Source organism: Apus apus, chromosome 4 (assembly GCF_020740795.1).
Source record: "Apus apus isolate bApuApu2 chromosome 4, bApuApu2.pri.cur, whole genome shotgun sequence".
NCBI lineage: Eukaryota > Metazoa > Chordata > Aves > Apodiformes > Apodidae > Apus > Apus apus.
In genome coordinates this window covers 39,360,045-39,378,571 of record NC_067285.1, presented here as the reverse complement: position 1 = coordinate 39,378,571, position 18,527 = coordinate 39,360,045, and the positions used below count along the sequence as shown (strand labels likewise).

The 18,527-nt window shown below is 51.6% G+C and overlaps 3 protein-coding genes across 11 annotated transcripts in view; 1 reads left to right on the top strand and 2 right to left on the bottom strand.

Annotated features, from left to right (window-relative positions):
- The window catches only part of GTF2E2 (general transcription factor IIE subunit 2), a 29,703-nt gene extending 13,377 nt beyond the window's left edge, over positions 1-16,326 (bottom strand). The window contains exons 1-3 of the mRNA XM_051619497.1: positions 16,262-16,326; positions 14,473-14,639; positions 592-683 (exon numbers count right to left, since the gene is read on the bottom strand). Of these exons, the coding sequence (XP_051475457.1) occupies positions 592-683; positions 14,473-14,635 (255 nt within the window). The 5' untranslated portion in view covers positions 14,636-14,639; positions 16,262-16,326. The remainder of the gene's footprint in view (positions 1-591; positions 684-14,472; positions 14,640-16,261) is intronic.
- Positions 1-18,527, bottom strand: part of WRN (WRN RecQ like helicase) — a 128,795-nt gene that overhangs the window by 69,300 nt on the left and 40,968 nt on the right. For 4 of the 8 annotated variants that reach the window (XM_051619458.1, XM_051619460.1, XM_051619459.1 and 1 more), the window contains one exon: positions 16,712-18,377. In XM_051619458.1, the coding sequence (XP_051475418.1) occupies positions 17,718-18,377 (660 nt within the window). In that variant the 3' untranslated portion in view covers positions 16,712-17,717. The other 4 variants (XM_051619467.1, XM_051619462.1, XM_051619461.1 and 1 more) reach the window with 4 other exon arrangements.
- On the top strand, positions 4,714-9,264 carry SMIM18 (small integral membrane protein 18). 2 transcript variants are annotated; one of them, XM_051619504.1, is made up of 2 exons: positions 4,714-4,751; positions 8,926-9,264. In XM_051619504.1, exon 2 carries the CDS (start codon positions 8,971-8,973, stop codon positions 9,262-9,264), a length of 294 nt encoding a protein of 97 aa, XP_051475464.1. In that variant the 5' UTR covers positions 4,714-4,751; positions 8,926-8,970. The 2 variants fall into 2 exon arrangements, with proteins under 2 accessions (XP_051475464.1, XP_051475465.1); XM_051619505.1 differs by having other exon boundaries at positions 4,716-4,755.

The following is an 18,527-nucleotide window of genomic DNA, read 5'->3' as shown; positions in this document are numbered from 1 at the left end:
AAACAGGACCTATTAGAGTTCTGGACTTATTTTCTTCAGCCACTCAATTAATTAAGTAATTAGAAAGATCAGCAAGTAACTAAAAGGATCAGCAAGTAACTAAAATGATCACCAAGTAACTAAAATGATCAGCAAGTAACTAAAAGGATCACCAAGTAACTAAAACACACTTTTGCAAAGCCAAGACAGACAGTTTCACACACCATTTGAGTTCCAAGTTGGGTTTTTTTGAGAATATAAGGGGGGGAAAAAATGGGTATCAGCTGAAACTGACAAAGTCATCTGTCCAGCACCAAATTTCACACTGTTTTGAAGAAATAGCTCATCGATCCTAAAAGCTGACAGCAATTCCTGTTTCTACTGCAAATCAAAAACCAACATTCTGCTGGTTGTAAAGTGACCTGGAATAATTAGGATTTCAGGAATGGAACAACATGCTGAGCATTCCTGGCAGCATTTTGCATTGAACCAACAGTTTCTTGAAATTCTCAGTCTTGCAGGAAAATAATGTTGGAGTTTGAAATCTTCAGCATCTTTCAGCTACCACAGGAGAATAAAAAAATAGCATAATTTTACATCAAAGCACAGTACCTTCATATAATTCACTATTTTAGCAAGGACTCCAAATTTGTAGCCAGAGCCTCCTGAAAGGGCCTTCAAGTTAAATGATCCATTGCTGTGATCTGCAAAAGGAGAAAACAAGCAAGGAAATGAGGCTTTCAACAAGCCCCTGCTGGCTCTGCACTCCTCCTCTTCTCACTCTGCTTCCCCAGGCTTTCAGAATCACACAGAATCAATCACAGAATCTCAGGGGTTGGAAGGGACCTCAAAGATCACCCAGCCCAACCCCCCTGCCAGAGCAGGGTCACCCAGAGCACATCCCACAGGAACGTGTCCAGGTGGGTTTGGAATGTCTCCAGAGAAGGAGACACAACCTCTCTGGGCAGCCTGTTCCAGTGAATCACAACTGTGACCAGCAATACCTGTTGCAGGAGGTCTCTGTGCTGGCACAAGTGTTGATCCAGACCCACAGAGTTACCTGTGGACAGACACAGCTCTGGAACACTTTGGAGCAGATCTCCCTAAATAGGAAGTTCTGGGGAGTTGACCTTTAAGGAAACATGAAGCAACTGCAGCATTATGTGTTTCATTCCGTGGCTGAACACATCACAGTCATTCGTGCCACACCAAGGATTGAGGACAGCCCAGAGGAGGAGGACTTGGGAGTAGTGGTGGACCAGAAGTTTGACATGAGCTGTCAATCTGCACTTGCAGCCCAGAAACCAACCCTGTCCTGGGCTGCATCAAAAGCTGCTTGGCCAGCAAGTCAATGGAGGTGATTCTCCCCCTCTGCTCTGCTCTGGTGAGACCCCACCTGGAGAACTGTGTCCAGCTCTGGAGCCCCCAACATAAGACAGACACAGAACTCCTGGAGTGTGTCCAGAGGAGGCCACAAAGATGATCAGAGGGCTGGAGCAGCTCCCCTATGAAGACAGGCTGAGGAAGCTGGAGTTGTTCAGCCTGGAGAAGAGGAGGCTCCGTGGTGACCTTATGGCAACTTTCCAGTATCTGAAGGGGTTCCAGGAAAGCTTTTTACATGGGTGTGTAGTGAGAGGACAAGGGGCAATGGTCTGAAGATAAAGAGGGGAGATTCAGGTTGGACATTAGGAAAAACTTCTTTCCTGTGAGGGTGGTGAGATGCTGGAACAGGTTGCCCAGGGAGGCTGTGGCTGCCCCCTCCCTGGAGGTCTTCAAGACCGGGTTGGATGGGGCCTTGAGCAACTTGATCTAGTGGGAGGTGTCCCTGCCCATGCAGGGAGCGTGGAACTAGATGATCTTTTAGGTCCTTTCCAACCCAGACCATTCTGAATCCATGATTTATGCTAAAATAATGCCCTGTGGTTTTGCCCAACAATGAGCCCTGCTGACAGCTTCATGCTGCTGAGGTAAGACCTCAAAGTTTCACTGATTCCCAAAAGGTTTTTGATAGTTCCACGCCAGGTAAAGGAAGGCTGTGCTTGTGATGTGTGGGCTTTTGTTTTGTTTTTTTTTGTTTGTTTTTTTGTTCTTTAAAGTAGCTCTAGTGAGGAATTTATTTTAAAAACTCCCAACAATTCAAACCAGTTCAACTTGGTGTGTTGCACTGGGACAACAATTCAGCATCTCCTTGCTTGTCGAGTCTGGTTCTGTCTTCATGCATTGTGAGGTTTGTTCCTGTGCCTAGCTTGCTTCAAAAACTCTTGTAAGGGTGTTAATGATTGTTTAATTAATTTGATATCATGGAGCATTGAACAGAAATAGCCACAAACCACTAGCAAAAGCCACTGGCCCGTTACCAGCAGAACGTTGCTCCAACTTCATGGTGAAAAGCTGTCAAGAAATTCAGCGACTGAGAAAACTCCCTCTTTGAATTTTTTAATCCACTGGGGATTTCTAATCACCTTTGAGAAGACAGCAGATACCTCAGAGATACTGAGCTCCTATTATTTCCATGAAAAGCGAGGGGGAGAAAAGAACAGTTCAAGTGAGGGCATCAACTGCAGGAGAGGTTGCAGCAGGAGCAGAGTGGGGTAAAATCTGTGCCCTGCTGGGCAGGTGGAGGGTAGGGATGAGACTGGTGCTAAGAAGGGCTGGAAGGGCTCAGGGCTTTTAGGTGGCCAAAAAAGGAAAAGAGAACATCATCATATTCTAGCAAACACACCTCAGATGTTGGACAAAGACCCACTGCTTCCACCGAGCCAGAGGCATGTTGAGAGAAAGTGTGTTAGTTTCCCTGTGTTTACACGTAGCTGCCCTTGCCAAGTTCCTTCACAGGCAACTCCAAAGGGAGTTTCCAAAGTCACCAGGGTGCAGGTGAATTGTTCTCATGTCTGTCCCACTGCAGCTCATAGAATGACAGGGGTTGGAAGGGACCTCTGAAGATCATGGAGTCCAACCCCCCTGCTGCAGCAGGAACACCCAGGGCAGGTCACACAGGAACGTGTCCAAGTGGGGCTTGAAAGTCTCCAGAGAAGGAGACTCCACAGCCTCTCTGGGCAGCCTGTCCCAGGGCTCTGTCACCCTCACAGCAAACAAGTTTCTCCTCATCTTGAGGTGGAACTTCCTGTGTTGTCACTTGGTGCCCTTTCCCCTCGTCCTGTCACAGGCACCACTGAACAGACACTGGCCCCTTCCTGACACCCACCCTGCAGATATTGATAGACACTCATCAGGTCCCTTCTCAGTCTTCTCTTCCCCAGACTCAACAGCCCCAGGTCTCTCAGCCTTTCCTCGTAAGGCAGGTGTTCCAGTCCCTTCATCACCCTTGTAGCCTCTATTGGACTCTTGCCAGCATCTCCATGTCCCTCTGGAACTGGGGAGCCCAGAACTGGACACAACACTCTTACAAGGGCAGAGCAGAAGGGGAAGGAGAACCTCCCTTGCCCTGCTGGCCACACTGTCCTTAATACATCCTTTCCTTAATACATTGTTCTTAACACATTCTATTGGCTCTCTTGGCCACAAGGGCACATTGCTGTCCCATGGAGCACTTCTTGTCCTCCAGGACCCCAAGGTCCTTCTCCATGGGGCAGCTCTCTAGCAGGTCAACCCCTAATCTATACCTGTGCATGGTGGTTCTTCTCCCCAGGTGCAGGACTCTACACTTATTCTTGTTGAAGCTCATGAGGTTCCTCTTTGCCCAGCCCTCCAGCCTGTCTAGATCTCACTGAATGGCTGCAGAGCCTCCAAGTGGATCAGCCAATCCTCCCAGCTTGGTGTCATCAGCAAACTTGCTGAGGACACACTCTATCCCCTCATCCAGGTCACTGATGAAGATGTTGAATAAGACTCAACCCAAGCTGATCTCAACCTAAGCTGCTCTGTCAGCCACTACAGAAGGCAACTCCAAAGTGAGAATTTTGGATCCAGCCTGATTTCAAACAAACCTGCTCTCTGTAATTATTGGGGAGGCTTCATGGAAGCTGGTGCCAGTGCAGGAAAAAAACATGATGCTGAAGGAACAAACATCAAATCCAAAACGTGGTGACTGCCAACTGTGAAGCTGCGATGTGACATCGTATTAGGAGCTTAAGACAGCACAACAATTCTGAAATGAACGTAGAAGAACCTGGGCAACTCCAGCTGCAGAACATTTTATTCTGGTTACTAAACTAAGATGGGAAAAGGGAGGAAAAGAAATGCTTGAAAACACAGCCTCTTGGGATTTCCCCCCCCGGGGTCCCCTTTTATCATCAACAATTTAAGGCTACGCAGGGCATTTTAAAAAGATAAAATTCCATGTGCAAGGACAGGTTTGAAGTCTGAACTCAGAGTTAACAAATAGTTAAGATGACCAGTCTGCTGAATCAAGGAGATGACCTCCTTTAGCCTGCCTGCCTGCCCACTGCAGCTCATGACAAGTCAATCTAACCCATCTGCAGACCTGAACACTTCCAAGGTCACGGTTCGTCCACCTGCTTTCCAGCACAAAGCAGACCCATTCTCACCCAACTTCTCCTCCAGCCAACTCATCGTGCACCAAGAGCAGCCCAAAAATGAGAACAGGAAGGGCTTTGCTTCTTATTGGAAACAGGAAGAGTCCAGTTTCTGCATGATTCCCTCTCTGGGGTTGGATGCAAATGAGCAGAGAGGAAGCTGTCAGCAGCAGCTCTGGCCAATGGCAGGGAAGCTCCATCTGAGCTGTGCCACAGGCTGCATGAGAAAAAACAGGGACCAGAACAGAGCTCCTTCAGCATCCTTACAGACAAGAGGTAGGTGCGTATTGTTTTATAACGTTTCTCTTGTTTACTGAAAGAAAAGATGCCTGTAACCTCCAAGCTGCTTAGAATCAGGCTGGTTTTTGTCTAGGTTTAGGGGGGGGGGGGTTTCCTTCGCTGGAGCTGGAGGAGCTTGTCTTGCACCATCAGCCGAGCACTCGCACCATCTGTGCACTCATGGAAGATTGATGCCCCCTCCATCTTACAGAAAAGCTCATCCCCCGAGCCAAAGATTCAGGAAACAAAATGGATTTCATGCTTGCAGGGAGGCAGCCTGTCTCCTGCAGCCTCAGGCTCCTCGTCATCCATTCCCTGGGTTTTTATGGAAACGACAGCAAAAGGCTTTTCCTTCAAACAAAGGCAGCTAAACCTGCAACGTCAGGAACACACCTCCCAGGTGGCTATTCTGTAAACAATTAAGCTGCCTACAAGAGATCAGTGCTCACGGATATGCAAGAAACCTCTTCTAGAATTTTGGTACATCAGGCTAGGGAGGAAAATCCCCCTTGCATGTTGTTAACCCTGCAAATGCTGGAGCAGCCATGGATACAACCCAGTCAGGTTAGAATCCATCTGAGATTTGTCATTGCTCTTACTCCAAGATGTCTATTCAGGGCTTTCTTAAACAGGACTTCCCAAAGTACTGCAGTGAAATTATTTTTTTTTTGCCAGTCTATTTTTGCCCTCTATTCCCTGCACATGATTTAAAGCAAAGCTGCTCCCCTCTGCAGTGCCTAAAGAGGATGACACACTTAAATTAAAGCTTAATACAGATATTCCAGAAGCCAACTCATTAAATATTTAAGTCGTTGCCTTTTGGATACATACAATAGCTGAACTGCACTCCAAGCAGTCTGGCTTACAACCCGAATTCAAGATGTGCCATTACAAAAATCAGTCCAGCTGCATGAAACCAGACCATTTGTGACAGCTTTCCAAGAGGCTAAATAACCTCATTAGTGCTAATTCTGACCGCCCAGCAGCAGCTCCTTCAGCCTTGTATTTTAATAACTGCAGCAAGGAAAACAGCTGATGTTGATCTGCCCTGATGGTGGGGTGGGAAGGGGCTGGTTGCAGCACTGTGCTGCCTGGGGAGCTGTGCCCACCACGTTCCTCCTCTCCCAGGAACAAAGCTGCCCCCTCAGAAGGGAGCTGTGCCAGAAAAAGGCCCTGGCTATGGAACCTGAACATGCCCAGTCTCCCCAGAGACCCCAGGACTTCATCATTTTTACCAATAACCAAAATACTAAACTTCCCAGCAGAGGAAACAGTCCATTTTTTTGTGTTTACAGCAAACTTACCTGTAACAGGGCAACAAAATCCTCAGTCTTGGAAATCTGTTGAAAAACTACAGAACAAAACTCCTCTCCTTCCCAAAGATACTCTCTTGCCATTTAAAATACACATTTAAATCCTGCTTGTTTCAATTACCCCTCACAGGGGACTCTACAGCCTTTTACTCAGCCCCCCTTCCCCCTAGGTTTCCAAACCATCCCTGAAAAAACCCTCCTGACTTCTAGGCCCACAAAACAGATCAGCTGAGTTTCCTTCCTCGACTGTGACCAAACCAAGCCATGTTGCCAAACCCAGGAACACCTTTAGCTGGGATTTGCTCTTTAAACTTTTGTTTAAGGAAAGGAAAACAAAAAAAAAAGAGGCAAAACAGTTTCATGAGTCCCACCCATCTCAGTAATATTTTGTGTATCTAATTACAAATCTGTATATTCAGTCAGAGGTTTAACAGAAACAGTAAGTTCCTGTAACTGCTCCAGTAAATGTCTGTGACAAACACTAATGCCAGGTATCTGCCCAACAACAAAGCTGTTCTGTTTCAATTTCAATCCAGAAGGATAAAGGACAAAATGCAGGTGATTTGAGCAATAAAAATAAGGCCTGAATAGCAAGCAGGTTTGGCTGCATCATCCTGGATCTCACAACATCCTGTATTTTAATCACGAGACAAAAAATAATGACAGGTGCTTAAGACTCCTGGAAGGAATCTTTTTGGTGGGCCCCATCCCACTTGGCCTCTGTCACAGGTTGTAGTTTTCAGTGCCTAAAAGGGGCTGGTTGCAGAATTATTCCTGAGACACACGAGGTTCATCGAAGCATTTCCTGAGAGCAGAGGTTAATCAAGAGAACACCAGCCCCACCCCTTCCTCCTGTAGTTTTGATCACTGAGTGAAATTCACCCACACGTGGGCAGCCAGGAACCTTCTGTAATGAACACAGCTGCCTTCTCTTTTTTTTTTTTTTTGCTTTCTCATCATCACCACCTTATTTAATCTAAAAACTCCTTGCTTTTTCCTCGAGGGGACAGGGAGATCTGACCCCATCTCCTTCTCCCACATCTAGTTTTCAATTGCCTGAAAGATTCAAAGGGTTATTTACAGCCTCCTGCAGTGCTCTCTGACAGGTAACCAGAGGTTACAGTGGCTCCTTGGACATATTTTTTGTTACATTAGACTAGACACCAGAAGTACCAAAAGTTCCCTCTGTTTTGGGAGGCAAAAGGCAGGGAAAGAAGGAAACCAGGGGGGAAAACCAGATTGGTAAATGTAAAGACACTACTGCCAAACACCTCAACTGCCTGTTTCTGATGCTCAAATGAACTCAGAGACAGACAAAACCACTTCTCTTGTTCCAGATACACCTCAGAAATGACAGAGGCACAGACTACTTCCACACTTTAGAGCAACAGCCTCTCCAAAACAACAGCACTTCTCCTCAGCAGCAACACCAAAGGCAGGCTCCCCAAAGCCAGCTTCTTGTTTCATCTCCTCCCCCCACTACCACCAAGCAGCCTTGTCTTCTGCTGGGTACAGACAGTGCTGGACCAAAGATGGTCCTTTCCCAGCAGTTAAGCAGAGAATGCAATTGAAAATAAGAAATTAGAACTCCTCAGAAAGGGTTGGGTTTTCCTCGTTATGTATCCTGAGGAGTCTGAAGGAACCAGGATTGTTAGTTTGTACTAGATATTGTATTATGGTTCTACTGAACTTTTCACAGAATGACAGGGGTTGGAAGGGACCCCTGAGGATTGTAGAGTCCAACCCCCCTGCTGCAGGAGGAACACCCAGGGCAGGTCACACAGGAACGTGTCCAGATGGGTCTTGAAAGTCTCCAGAGAAGGAGACTCCACAGCCTCTCTGGGCAGCCTGTCCCAGGGCTCTGTCACCCTCACAGCAAACAAGTTTCTCCTCATCTTGAGGTGGAACTTCCTGTGTTGTCACTTGGTGCCCTTTCCCCTCGTCCTGTCACAGGCACCACTGAACAGACACTGGCCCCTTCCTGACACCCACCCTGCAGATATTGATAGACATTCATCAGGTCCCTTCTCAGTCTTCTCTTCTCCAGACTGAACAGCCCCAGGTCTCTCAGCCTTTCCTCTTAAGGCAGGTGTTCCAGTCCCTTCATCATCCTTGTAGCCTCCCTTGGGACTCTCTCCAGTAGATCCCTGTCCCTCTGGAACTGGGGAGCCCAGAACTGGGCACAACACTCCAGATGTGGTCTCAATAGGGCAGTGAAGAGGGGGAGGAGAACCTCCCTTGCCCTGCTGGCCATTGACTTTAGTTCAGTTCACCTCCATTCTTTGAAAAACACCCTCTAAAATAATGACAAAACACACATTTTTGTAAAGATTGCTTCCTTTCTTTCTTTCTCCCAAACAGGAGAAAATAAAACCCAAACAAAACATCAAGCAAACCAACATGTGATAAGTTCCTCTGACCACTCAGGTATGAGAGGGTTCTACCAAGATGTCTTGTTTTGCACTAAAAGAGCACCCAGGGCTTTCACAGCATTCAAGCTCCTACCTCAAGACTGAGGATGGGCAGGTCCTTGCAACCCCTGTACACCTTGAGAATTATCTTTGTAGCCTTTTTGTCTTGGCAGGTACTGGAAGTGGAGAAGGAAAGCTCTCTCACTCCAGAGTCCCTTACGTGACGTGACGCTTGCATGGACCACTCATCCTCAAAACAAACTTTCCAGACAAATCACAAAGTTAGGCACTTGGAGATGGCTGGTTTTGTCATCAAACATGAGGATGTAACAATCCGTGCTTGGAGGAGGTGTGAGCACTTAAGTCTGAGCTGAAGTTCTTTGGGATAAAAACCACAGCACGGTCTCGTTTAACAGAATCCTCAAGAGCTTTGTTCTTCTGTTGCAGCCCCCAAACTGGTGACAGTGAGGACACCAAGACAACTCCTCCAGGATGGCAACCCTCAACACCACTCACTGGAATGAGACCACGTCCATTTCCCACTACCTGGGCTTTCAAGTGCAAAAAATCTACCCTTTCCACGACAACTGGAACACTGCCTGCTTTGTTATTCTCATCTTATTCATCTTCACTGTGGTTTCCCTGGTGGTGCTGGCTTTCCTCTATGAGCTGCTGGACTGTTGCTGCTGTGTGAAAAATAAAACGATGAAGGACTTGGAAAACGAACCCAACCCTGTCAGAGCAATGCTGAACAGCATCAGAAAGCATGGAACTGAGGTGGTGTAGGAAGGATGGAAGAAGGTTTGACACCTTGAGAGAAGCCTCTTGTACCTTATGGATGAGCAAGTCACGTGGTGGTGGTTGTTTTTTCCTTTTGGACTTAAATATAACAGCAACAGTTATTTTCTTTCTGGATGTGAACTTGAGTAATTGGGAAAGGCTTTCCAAGTGCTTAGCAGAAGGATGATGAGTTGTAATGGTATGTGGGAAGAAAAGGTTTTTGTTTTTAAATGAGCTTTTGTTGCTTATATTGAGTTACTAGCCTAGATCTCTGTCTACTGGAACGAGCCAGTGTGGTGTGACATGCATAAACCATGTTGCTTATAAACACGCTTCAAGATCTGATCACACAGCACGAGGACACAGCAGTGTCCTCCCACTGGGGTCACCCACACAGAGACAGGAAAGGTGTCCAAGGAGGGAGGAAAAAGATAGGGGACAGAAGGGCTGAAAGGCAAGAGATCCCATGAGACAGGAGAGGCTTGTGCCAGTTCTTGCCTTCAGCAGCTCTTCTTGTGATGATTTTCTTGCTCTTGGAAGAGAGGGTGGTGGGAGGGAACGCAAGCCAACATGAAATGTATCCTAAACCAGTCTTTTCCAATCCCTTCTGGTACAATTTGATGCTTTTTCCCACTCCTTCTCCAGTTCCAGAGAACTGCTCTCCCCTAACTTTGTATTCAACCTGTTTAACAATTTCTGGGTGTCGAGACATGACTGGGAATGCTACCTGAAGAACTCCTGATCCTTTCCCCAGAAGCCTACTGCAGTGGTCCTGTGGGCTAGAAGAAACAGGAACATGTTCCTGCCTCAAGGCTGCTGCCACTACAGCAACCACAACACTCCAGGGAATCAAGACATGCTGGATGCATCATCCCAATCTTGGCTTCTCAAAGCTGAAGGGGAACTGCCAGAGCTCCAGCCAAGGAACACAGCAGATGGGTGGCAGAGCTGCCACACCGAGGACAGTGACACGGCCCAGCCTGGAGGCAGCTCTCAGGTGGCAAGGTCCTAGAGCCTGACAGATGGATGCACAGTGAAAAGCAACTTCATCCTGCAAGGAGAGAAGCTCAGCTTGCTCCATCAGCCTGCCAGTGCACCCAGGGAGTTGACACTCACACCTCCCTCACCAGCGACCGCGGACACTCGCACCTCCAGCTCACCAGACTCTTTTTCTGCTGCAGCTGCATCAGGTCTCTAGTTCTCAAAACCATAAGAGTTTTGCAGTTCCCAGTGACAACTGTTGCTGTCAGGAATGCCTAGTGAGTCTTTCACACCCCTGAGCCCACAGTAGGCCAGTGAAGACCTGTCACAGAGCCAAGCCTGTGTGGGACAAGATAGTTAACTAAGTGAAACCCAAAGAAAGCTCCTGTCACTAGGGACACAAAGCCCACCTAGTGGCCAAGCACACAAGTAAGGTACAACACTGTAGCTTACTACTCTCAATCTGTCTGTGTCTACCTTTGTGCTATGGCCAGTATCTATAGAATCACAGAATCAACCACAGAAGGTTGGAAAAAACCTTCAAGATCAAGTCCAACCATCCACCATACAACCCTAACCACTAAACCACCTCCTGAAGCACCACATCCACCTGTTTTTTGAACCCCTCCAGGGATGGTGTCTCCACCACCTCCCTGGGCAACCTGTTCCAAGGCCTCACCAGTCTTTCTGTGAAGAAATTTTTCCTAATATCCAGCCTGAACCTCCCCTGGTGCAACTTGACCCCATTTCCTCTTGTCCTATCACTGGTCACTAGGGAGAAGAGCCCAACACCCACCTCACCACAACCTCTTTCAGGTAGTTGCAGAGAGCAGTGAGGTCTCCCCTCAGCCTCCTCTTCTCCAGGCTAAACAGCCCCAGCTCCCTCAGCCTCTCCTGTTCTCCAGACCTCTAACCAGCCCAGTTGCCCTTCTCTGCACCCTCTACAGCACCTCCATGTATCCTGTGGTGCTCAGAACTTTATGCCCAAGCTCCAAAAGCTTTGGAACACACTGAAAGGCTTGTTAATTTGACCCTTCTTGGTTGGTGAGATGGAGTCAGAAGGTAACCAGGCCACTACTGATCAGCACAGCTCGTCCAGTAATTGGCCTGGAGGAGCAACCTGCTTCTGCAATCCCAAGCTGCCACAACTGCTGCTGCCACCACCCAGCTCAGACACACTCCTTCCAGTGCAGTTTCTCCAGCCCCACGTGCAGGGAACATTTCTAGCTCAAAACCAAACCATAAGCACAATGAATGGAAGCTGAGATCCCAGGTCCAAGACAACTCAGGATTCAGGCCAAGACATCCAACGAAGATGTCAGTGCTAGGAATGCCTTCTGCTGTCAGGGCAATGGGGTAGATCCCTCACTACCTGCTGCTGCATTTGGCAGCCCTGAGAGGCCTGTGTCCTGCTCAAGAGCAGCCATCAGGATGCACTGGATGGATTAACATGGCTCTTTCCTGCAAGCAGACACTCCAGACAGCAACAGGACTGCTCTTCCCTGGCAGTGTTCCTACACAGGAGGCAAGGTGCAGGAGGTGGCACCTCTGCCACCCTGCCTTCCTGTTCTGATGCCTTCCTGAGAAGCACACACCAGGAAAAACCCTGGGACTCCCTCCAGCTACTTCTTTCAGAGCTGTGTAAAGGGAGCTGGGTCTCTGCCCAAGGAACAGAAGGCAAAGATCTCTCTCCCCTTGCACAGCCCGAGAGCCTCAGGATGAGTCCTTCCCACGTGAAGAGGAAGTGGTGAAAACAGCTCTCAGAGACTTCAGCTCTTCATTACTGGTGGCTGAGATCTCTAGAGGTCTTAAAATAAAGACTCAGACCTTAGCCACAACTTGCTGTTTGTCAATAAAAAGAAATAAACAGATGCAATCTATGTCCTTTGTTTTCCAGTTACTATTCTGAACTGAGCACACAAGGCAGTTCTGAATTTTTTCAAGTAACTTGCCTGAATAATGATATCAAATAACTAGAGTAATAATTACTCTTGCTGGGAAGCCAGTCTTCACACTCAGACCCCTTTGAAGATCAGTATGATCCCAACAACTCTCCTCCCCAAAACAGTGGCAAGGGCAGGTTCTCTGAGTCAGGGAGTCACAGAAGGATGGAGAACCTGCAGGCACTACACACCCTGGGACTGCCAATGCTACCACGTCATCACGGTGACATTGTTCACCACCTTTGTGGTCACTCCACTAGGACAACTCATCTTCATTTTGATTTCTTCAGGGCCATGGGACAGGGATTCTTCCACACCAGGCTCTGACCCCGGCTCCCCAGCACCCCAACTGTGACAGACACACATCCTGACAGGCACCCAACAATCTGCAGGTTTGGAAGCAAGAGGACTTGGACTCTGCAGCATCACAGGGCAACTCCTGTGGCTTGTGGCTGCTTAACCTGGTCAGTCACTTGCCAACCTGAACACTTCTTCTGAGCCAGTTCCCAAGAGCAAGGGGGAGAAGGTTGATCTGCTTGCTCTCCATTATTTTCCTTCCCTCCTTGCTGCTTCTGTAGTAGCTAGTAAACACTCTCCAGGGGAAAACAAAAGGAGGCTGAACTCATTCTGCATTAAAAATATTAAGAGGAATCCTGATGCCTCTCTGGCATCATCAGGAATGCAGCATAAAAGACAAAGCACATTTCCTCACAGCCCCACATTCCTACTTGTGAAAGCTCTGACAACAGCAAAAGCACTTAAAGAAATACCCAGCTCAGTCACAGAGCAGAAATTACACTTTCTCCCTCTGCTCTGCCAAAACACCCACTCCAGCCCCTGGGGTCAGACTCTTTCCCAGCAAACCTCTCTCACTCAGGATATGAGGTTTAGGCTATTCCAGGTGGAGTTTTCTGTTCTTTGGAGAGGAAAGCATGGCAAAGGGACCGACGCAGACCCGACCTCCCTTGCTTTTGAAATGTCAGGCTCATCACTTTATTTGGTGCCCTGAGAAGCTGAAGACAATCACACAAACTCCCTGCTCTTCCCCTTGGACAGAGGATGTTTCAATCCTCCTGTTGCCCTTGTTTTTCTCTGCTGCTTTCAGCTGTGTTGTCTCTTTGGGAGCGAACACCCCACGTGGCATTCCAAATCTGAGCGTGCAAAGAGTTTGCACAACAAGGTGTTTTGGGTTTTAGCCACTCCTGACATTTGATTTGACCTTTAGAGCACGTGGGAGAGTGTCCAGTGCTTTCACAGATGTGAAAGACCCCCCCAGAGTGAAGGCAGAGCTGGAGCAGTTGCTGCCTGCACACAAACCCTCTCCCTGCTGCTCCAGGTGCTGCCCTTTGCATCTGCTCACACGAGTTCACTGCTGCTTCACCAGCCTCTCCTTTGATCCTGAGAGATGCACCAGCAGCCCCATCAACCCAGGGACATGAGGGGAGTCCTGACCCCAGCAGACAGAAACCCACAGAAGCCAGGGTGCTGCTGCACAAAAGATTAGCTCCCAGGTAAAACAAGAGCTGCTGCTCCCCACAAGGTCCGAGCCAGGTTAAGATTTCAGCTGCAAAATCCACCTCACAGATGGATCAGCAAGGACTCACAGTTCTTAACACTCAGTTTTAGGCTGCCAGAGAGACAGAGGAGAGAAAAAGAATGAGACCACTAGTCCTGCTTGTCCTGTGGGCCCAGCAAGCACTGAAATCACACAATCACAGTCCCTGCTAAAGCAGGATGGCCCAGAGCCCATCCCACAGGGCTGCAGCCAGGGGGTTTGGAATGGCTCTGGAGAAGGGGACTCCACACCCTCCCTGGGCAGCCTGTCCCAGGGCTCTGTCACCCTCACTGGAAAGAAGTTTTCCCCTGTATTTCAATGAACTTCCCATGTTCCAACCTGTACCTGTTGCCCATTGTCCTGGGCAGAGTCTGGCTCCATCCTCCTGCACCCACTCTGAGACACTTCCAGGCACTGATAAGCCCCTCAGCCTTCTCCTCTGCACTCTACAACCCACAAACCAAAGCTCAGCTCAGTGGGGAATCATGTTCTGGCAGCAGGGATTCCTCCAGCAAGCCACTCCCTAGATGGGGCCTGCCATGTATAGAGGGCAGCAAAAGGGTTTTTTTCTCCTGGTGCAAGTGAATTTCTGAACAAAAAGTGACCACTGAAGAGAAAGAATGACCCCAGCTTAGCAAAGGCCACAGATAAGAGTGATTCATACAAACCAAGCAGAGCTGAGAGGCAGGCAGGGCAGGAGAGCCAACAGCTGCCAGCCAGGAGACTTTCACCGACCTGTGCTTTGTTTGGAGCTGGAGGAGCCACTTTGTTCTACCTTTGCTTTCTTCTTCTTGGAAGAGGAGGAGTCAGAAGATGGCGCTGGACGTTTCTCTACCGCGGGGGTGGAGAGGGCACGTTTTTTGAACAGCTCTCGCTCCCTCAACAAGCTCGGGTCCATCGTTCTGCCACGGGGAGCAGGAGAGGAGAGGCAAGAAACAGGGAGTCCAATCAGGGAAAGGATCCAGAGCAGAGATATCCGCGGGTGAAGTTGTTTCTTTGTATCCTCCTCTCTCCCTTGTGTGTGTGTGTGTGTGTGGAGTTTTAACAACCTGACGCGTCTGGGGGCCCGGCCCCCCGTGTGCCCCCCCTAGCCCGTGTGTCCCTCCCCAGCCCTATGACCCCCCTCGATCCCCTGTGTCATCCCCCAGCTCCCCCTGTGTCCCCCACTCCTGGCCCCCCCCCAGCCCTGTGTCCCCCCCAGCCCGCCCTGTGTCCCCTCCCAGCCCCTCCATGTTCCCCCCCCGATCCCCTGTGTCCCCTCCCAGCCCCCCCTGTGTCCCCTCCCGATCCCCCCCAGCCCCCCCGTGCCCTTCCCAGCCCCCTGTGTCCCCCCTCAGGCCCCCCATGTCCCCTCCCAGCCCCTGTGTCCCCTCCCAGCCCCCCTGTGTGCCCCCCCTGTGTCCCACCCCCAGCCCTGTGTCCCCCCCTCAATCCCCTGTGTCCTCCCCCAGCCCCCCTGTGTCCCCCCTCTGTGTCCCCCCCCGGCCCCCCCTCAATCCCCTGTGTCCTCCCCCAGCCCCCCCTGTGTCCCCCCTCTGTGTCCCCCCCGTGTCCCCTCCCGGCCCCCCCTCGATCCCCTGTGTCCCCCCCCAGCCCCCCCTGTGTCCCCTCCCGATCCCGTGTCCCCCCCCAGCCCCCCTCGTCCCCCTGTGTCCCCTCCCAGCCCCCCCATGTTCCCTCCCGAACCCCTGTGTCCCCACCCAGCCCCCTGTGTCCTCTCCTGGCCCTCCTGTGTGCCCCCCCCCGTGTCCGGCCCCCCTATGTTCTCTCCCGATCCCCTGTGTCCCCCCTAGCCCCTGTGTCCCCTCCCGATCCCCTGTGTCCCCTCCCAGCCCCCCTGTGTCCCCCCCAGCCCCTGTATCCCCCTCCCAGCCCCCCCTGTGTCCCCCCCCTAGCCCTGTGTCCCCCCTCAGCTCCCCGTGTCCCCCCCCCGGTGTCCCCTCCCGATCTCCTGTGTCCCCCTCCAGCCCCCCATGTCCACCCCGATCCCCTATGTCCCCCTCAGCCCTGTGTCGTCGTCCCCCGTGTCCCCTGTGTGTCCCCCCAGCCCCCCCCATGTCCCCCCCTCGATCCCCTGTGCTCCCCCCCGGCCCCCCCATGTTCCCTCCCGATCCCCTGTGTCCCCCCCCCAGCCCCTCTGTGTCCCCCTCGGTGTGTGTCCCCCCCCCGATCCCCTGTGTCCCCCCCAGCCCCCCTGTGACCCCTCCCGGCCCCCCCCTCAATCCCCTGTGTCCCCCCCCGGTGTGTGTGTGTCCCCCCCCCCCCAGTGTCCCTCCCCGATCCCCTGTGTCCCCCCCAGCCCCCCTGTGTCCCCCCAGCCCCCCATGTCCCCCCCCCGATCCCCTGTGTCCCCTCCCGGCCCCCCCTCAATCCCCTGTGTCCCCTCCCGGCCTCCCACCCCCCCCCCCCAGCCCCCCCAGTGTCCCCCCCTCAGCCCCCTGCGTCCCCTCCCGATCCCCCAGGCCCCCCATGTCCACCCCGATCCCCTGTGTCCCCCACAGACATCCCCCCCGCCCCCCCTCACCGGAGCCGGACCCGCAGGCCCCTCCGCTCCGGGCAGCACCGCCTTTCCCGGCAGCCCCCGCGCCGGAAGCGGAGGCTCCGCGCCGGAAGCTGCGCGGCCGTTGCCCTGGTAACCGCGGCCCGAGGCCTGTCCCGCCGCCGCCGCCCCGGCCTGGTTTTGTCGCGTTTTTAACAACAAAGCGGCCTCGGGAGAGGCCGGAGAGAGAGAGAGAGGGGGCGGGAAGGACGCGCGGGGTGAGAGGGGAAGAAAATAAATAGCGCAGGTGTTGTTGTTGTGTTGTTTGGTTTTTTGTTTGTTTTTTTTTTTTTTTTTATTTAATCTTCAACTAAAAATCCCTTTCCTGGTCTCCGGTTTGGATTTCTTGGGCTGGGTGACGGGCAGCAAGGGGAGGGCGGAGGTTCCAAACCATCCCGGCACTTTCCTCTTGGCGGGGCGAGGCAGGTCCTGCGAGGAGAGAGAGGGAGAGAGAAAGACGCGGGAAGGGGCAGGGATCGAACAGCCCCAACCCCCCCCTCCCCAGACCCGAGATACAGGAGATTCTGCTCGTCCTACAGGCATCGGGATTTCCACGGCAGCAGAGCAGGCAGGGGTCGCTGAGTTGAAGATGCTGATGGACCCTTCAGGAGGTGCTCGCAGCCCCCCCCCACGGGCAGGAGGAAGGGCACAGACACCAGTTCCCTGACTGGGATTTGTTCCTGTGGCACCACAAAGGGGGCTTTGCTCGGAAGGGAGGTGCTGGAAGGGGCCTGAAGCTCTCGCCAGCCATGAAGAAAGCAGGCACGGAATGGGTGGAAGGGACCTCAAGGATCATCTGGTTCAACCTTCTTAGGTCAAAGATCATCTGGTTCAACCTTCTTAGGTCAAAGATCATCTGGTTCAACCTTCTTAGGTCAAAGATCATCTGGTTCAACCTTCTTAGGTCAAAGATCATCTGGTTCAACCTTCTTAGGTCAAGGAGCATCTGGCTCAACCTTCTTAGGTCGTGCTGGAGGTGACAGGAGATGGCTCAGCACCCTGCCAAGCTGAGACTCCCCCACGTGGGGGAATCCACCCCTTCCCCTGGGACACAACTCCAGTCTGGGACTGTCCTCCTGTTACCACGTGTTTCAAAGAAGGCTGAAGTTTCACAGCAGAAGAGTGACACCAGAGTATGAGTAAACGAACTGTCTGCGTCACGTTTTGCCCTCACATCAATACCCAGCCCCAAACTAAAGAGAGTTTTACAACATGGGATGCTCAGCAGAGCCTCATGGGCCCCTGGAAACACACTCAGGCACGTGGTGTTCACAGAAACACCAAGTGCAGAGACCTCACAACTCCACACCTGGAAAGGGGAGCCAAACATCAGAAGCACCTGCCAGGAGCTGGCTGAGAAGGTGAGTCTGGGGATAATATCTGTAGGAGGCTGGTGAGAGGGGTGTATTCAGACAGAGCAAGGGCAATAAAAGCAGCACAGTCATTGCATCCTAACAGGAGAAGCTGTCTGGCAATCAAGGCCAAGGTGCCAAGGTTTGGGCACCATAAAGAACCCACAGCTGGGAAGAGAAGGCTCCAGGGAGACCTTAGAGCACCTTCTAGGGCCTGAAGGGGCTCCAGGAAAGCTGGGGAGGGGCTTGGGACAAGGGCAGGGAGGGAGAGGACAAGGGGGATGGATGAAAAGTGGGAGAGGGAGATGGAGGCTGGAGATGAGGAGGGAATTCTGGAGTGTGAGGGTGGTGAGACCCTGGCCCAGGTTGCCCAGGGAAGCTGTGGCTGCCCCATCCCTGGCAGTGTTGAAGGGCAGGTTGGATGGGGCTTGGAGCAACCTGGGCTGGTGGGAGGTGTCCCTGCCCATGCACGGGGGTTGGAACCAGATGATCTTTGAGTTCCCTTCCAACCCAAACCAGACTGGGATTCTATGATATTGGCTTATTAAAGACCACCACCCAAATTCATCGTGTCTGTGCTCTGCTCCTGGCAGAGCTGCAGGCAGCCTCACCTTGAGCTGAGAATCAGCAAACAGCTCCTCCTCTTCAGGGCTGAGGGCAGGCTGGTTCCAGCAGGCCAGGGTGATGGGCCTGGGGCAGCCCCTTGCCCCTTGGCCACCTGGCTGCCTCTCACCCCCACCCTGCACAGCCTTTCCATGGGGCAGGAAGGAAACAGGCTGTTAGATCCAGCACAGCACTGGAGTCTGCACCAACCAGCCTCCAGGCTGCATTTTGGAGAGGCTTTCAGGAGAAGTGAATTTAGTCTGTTCCCACACCTCTGCTTAATGAGATCATCAGCT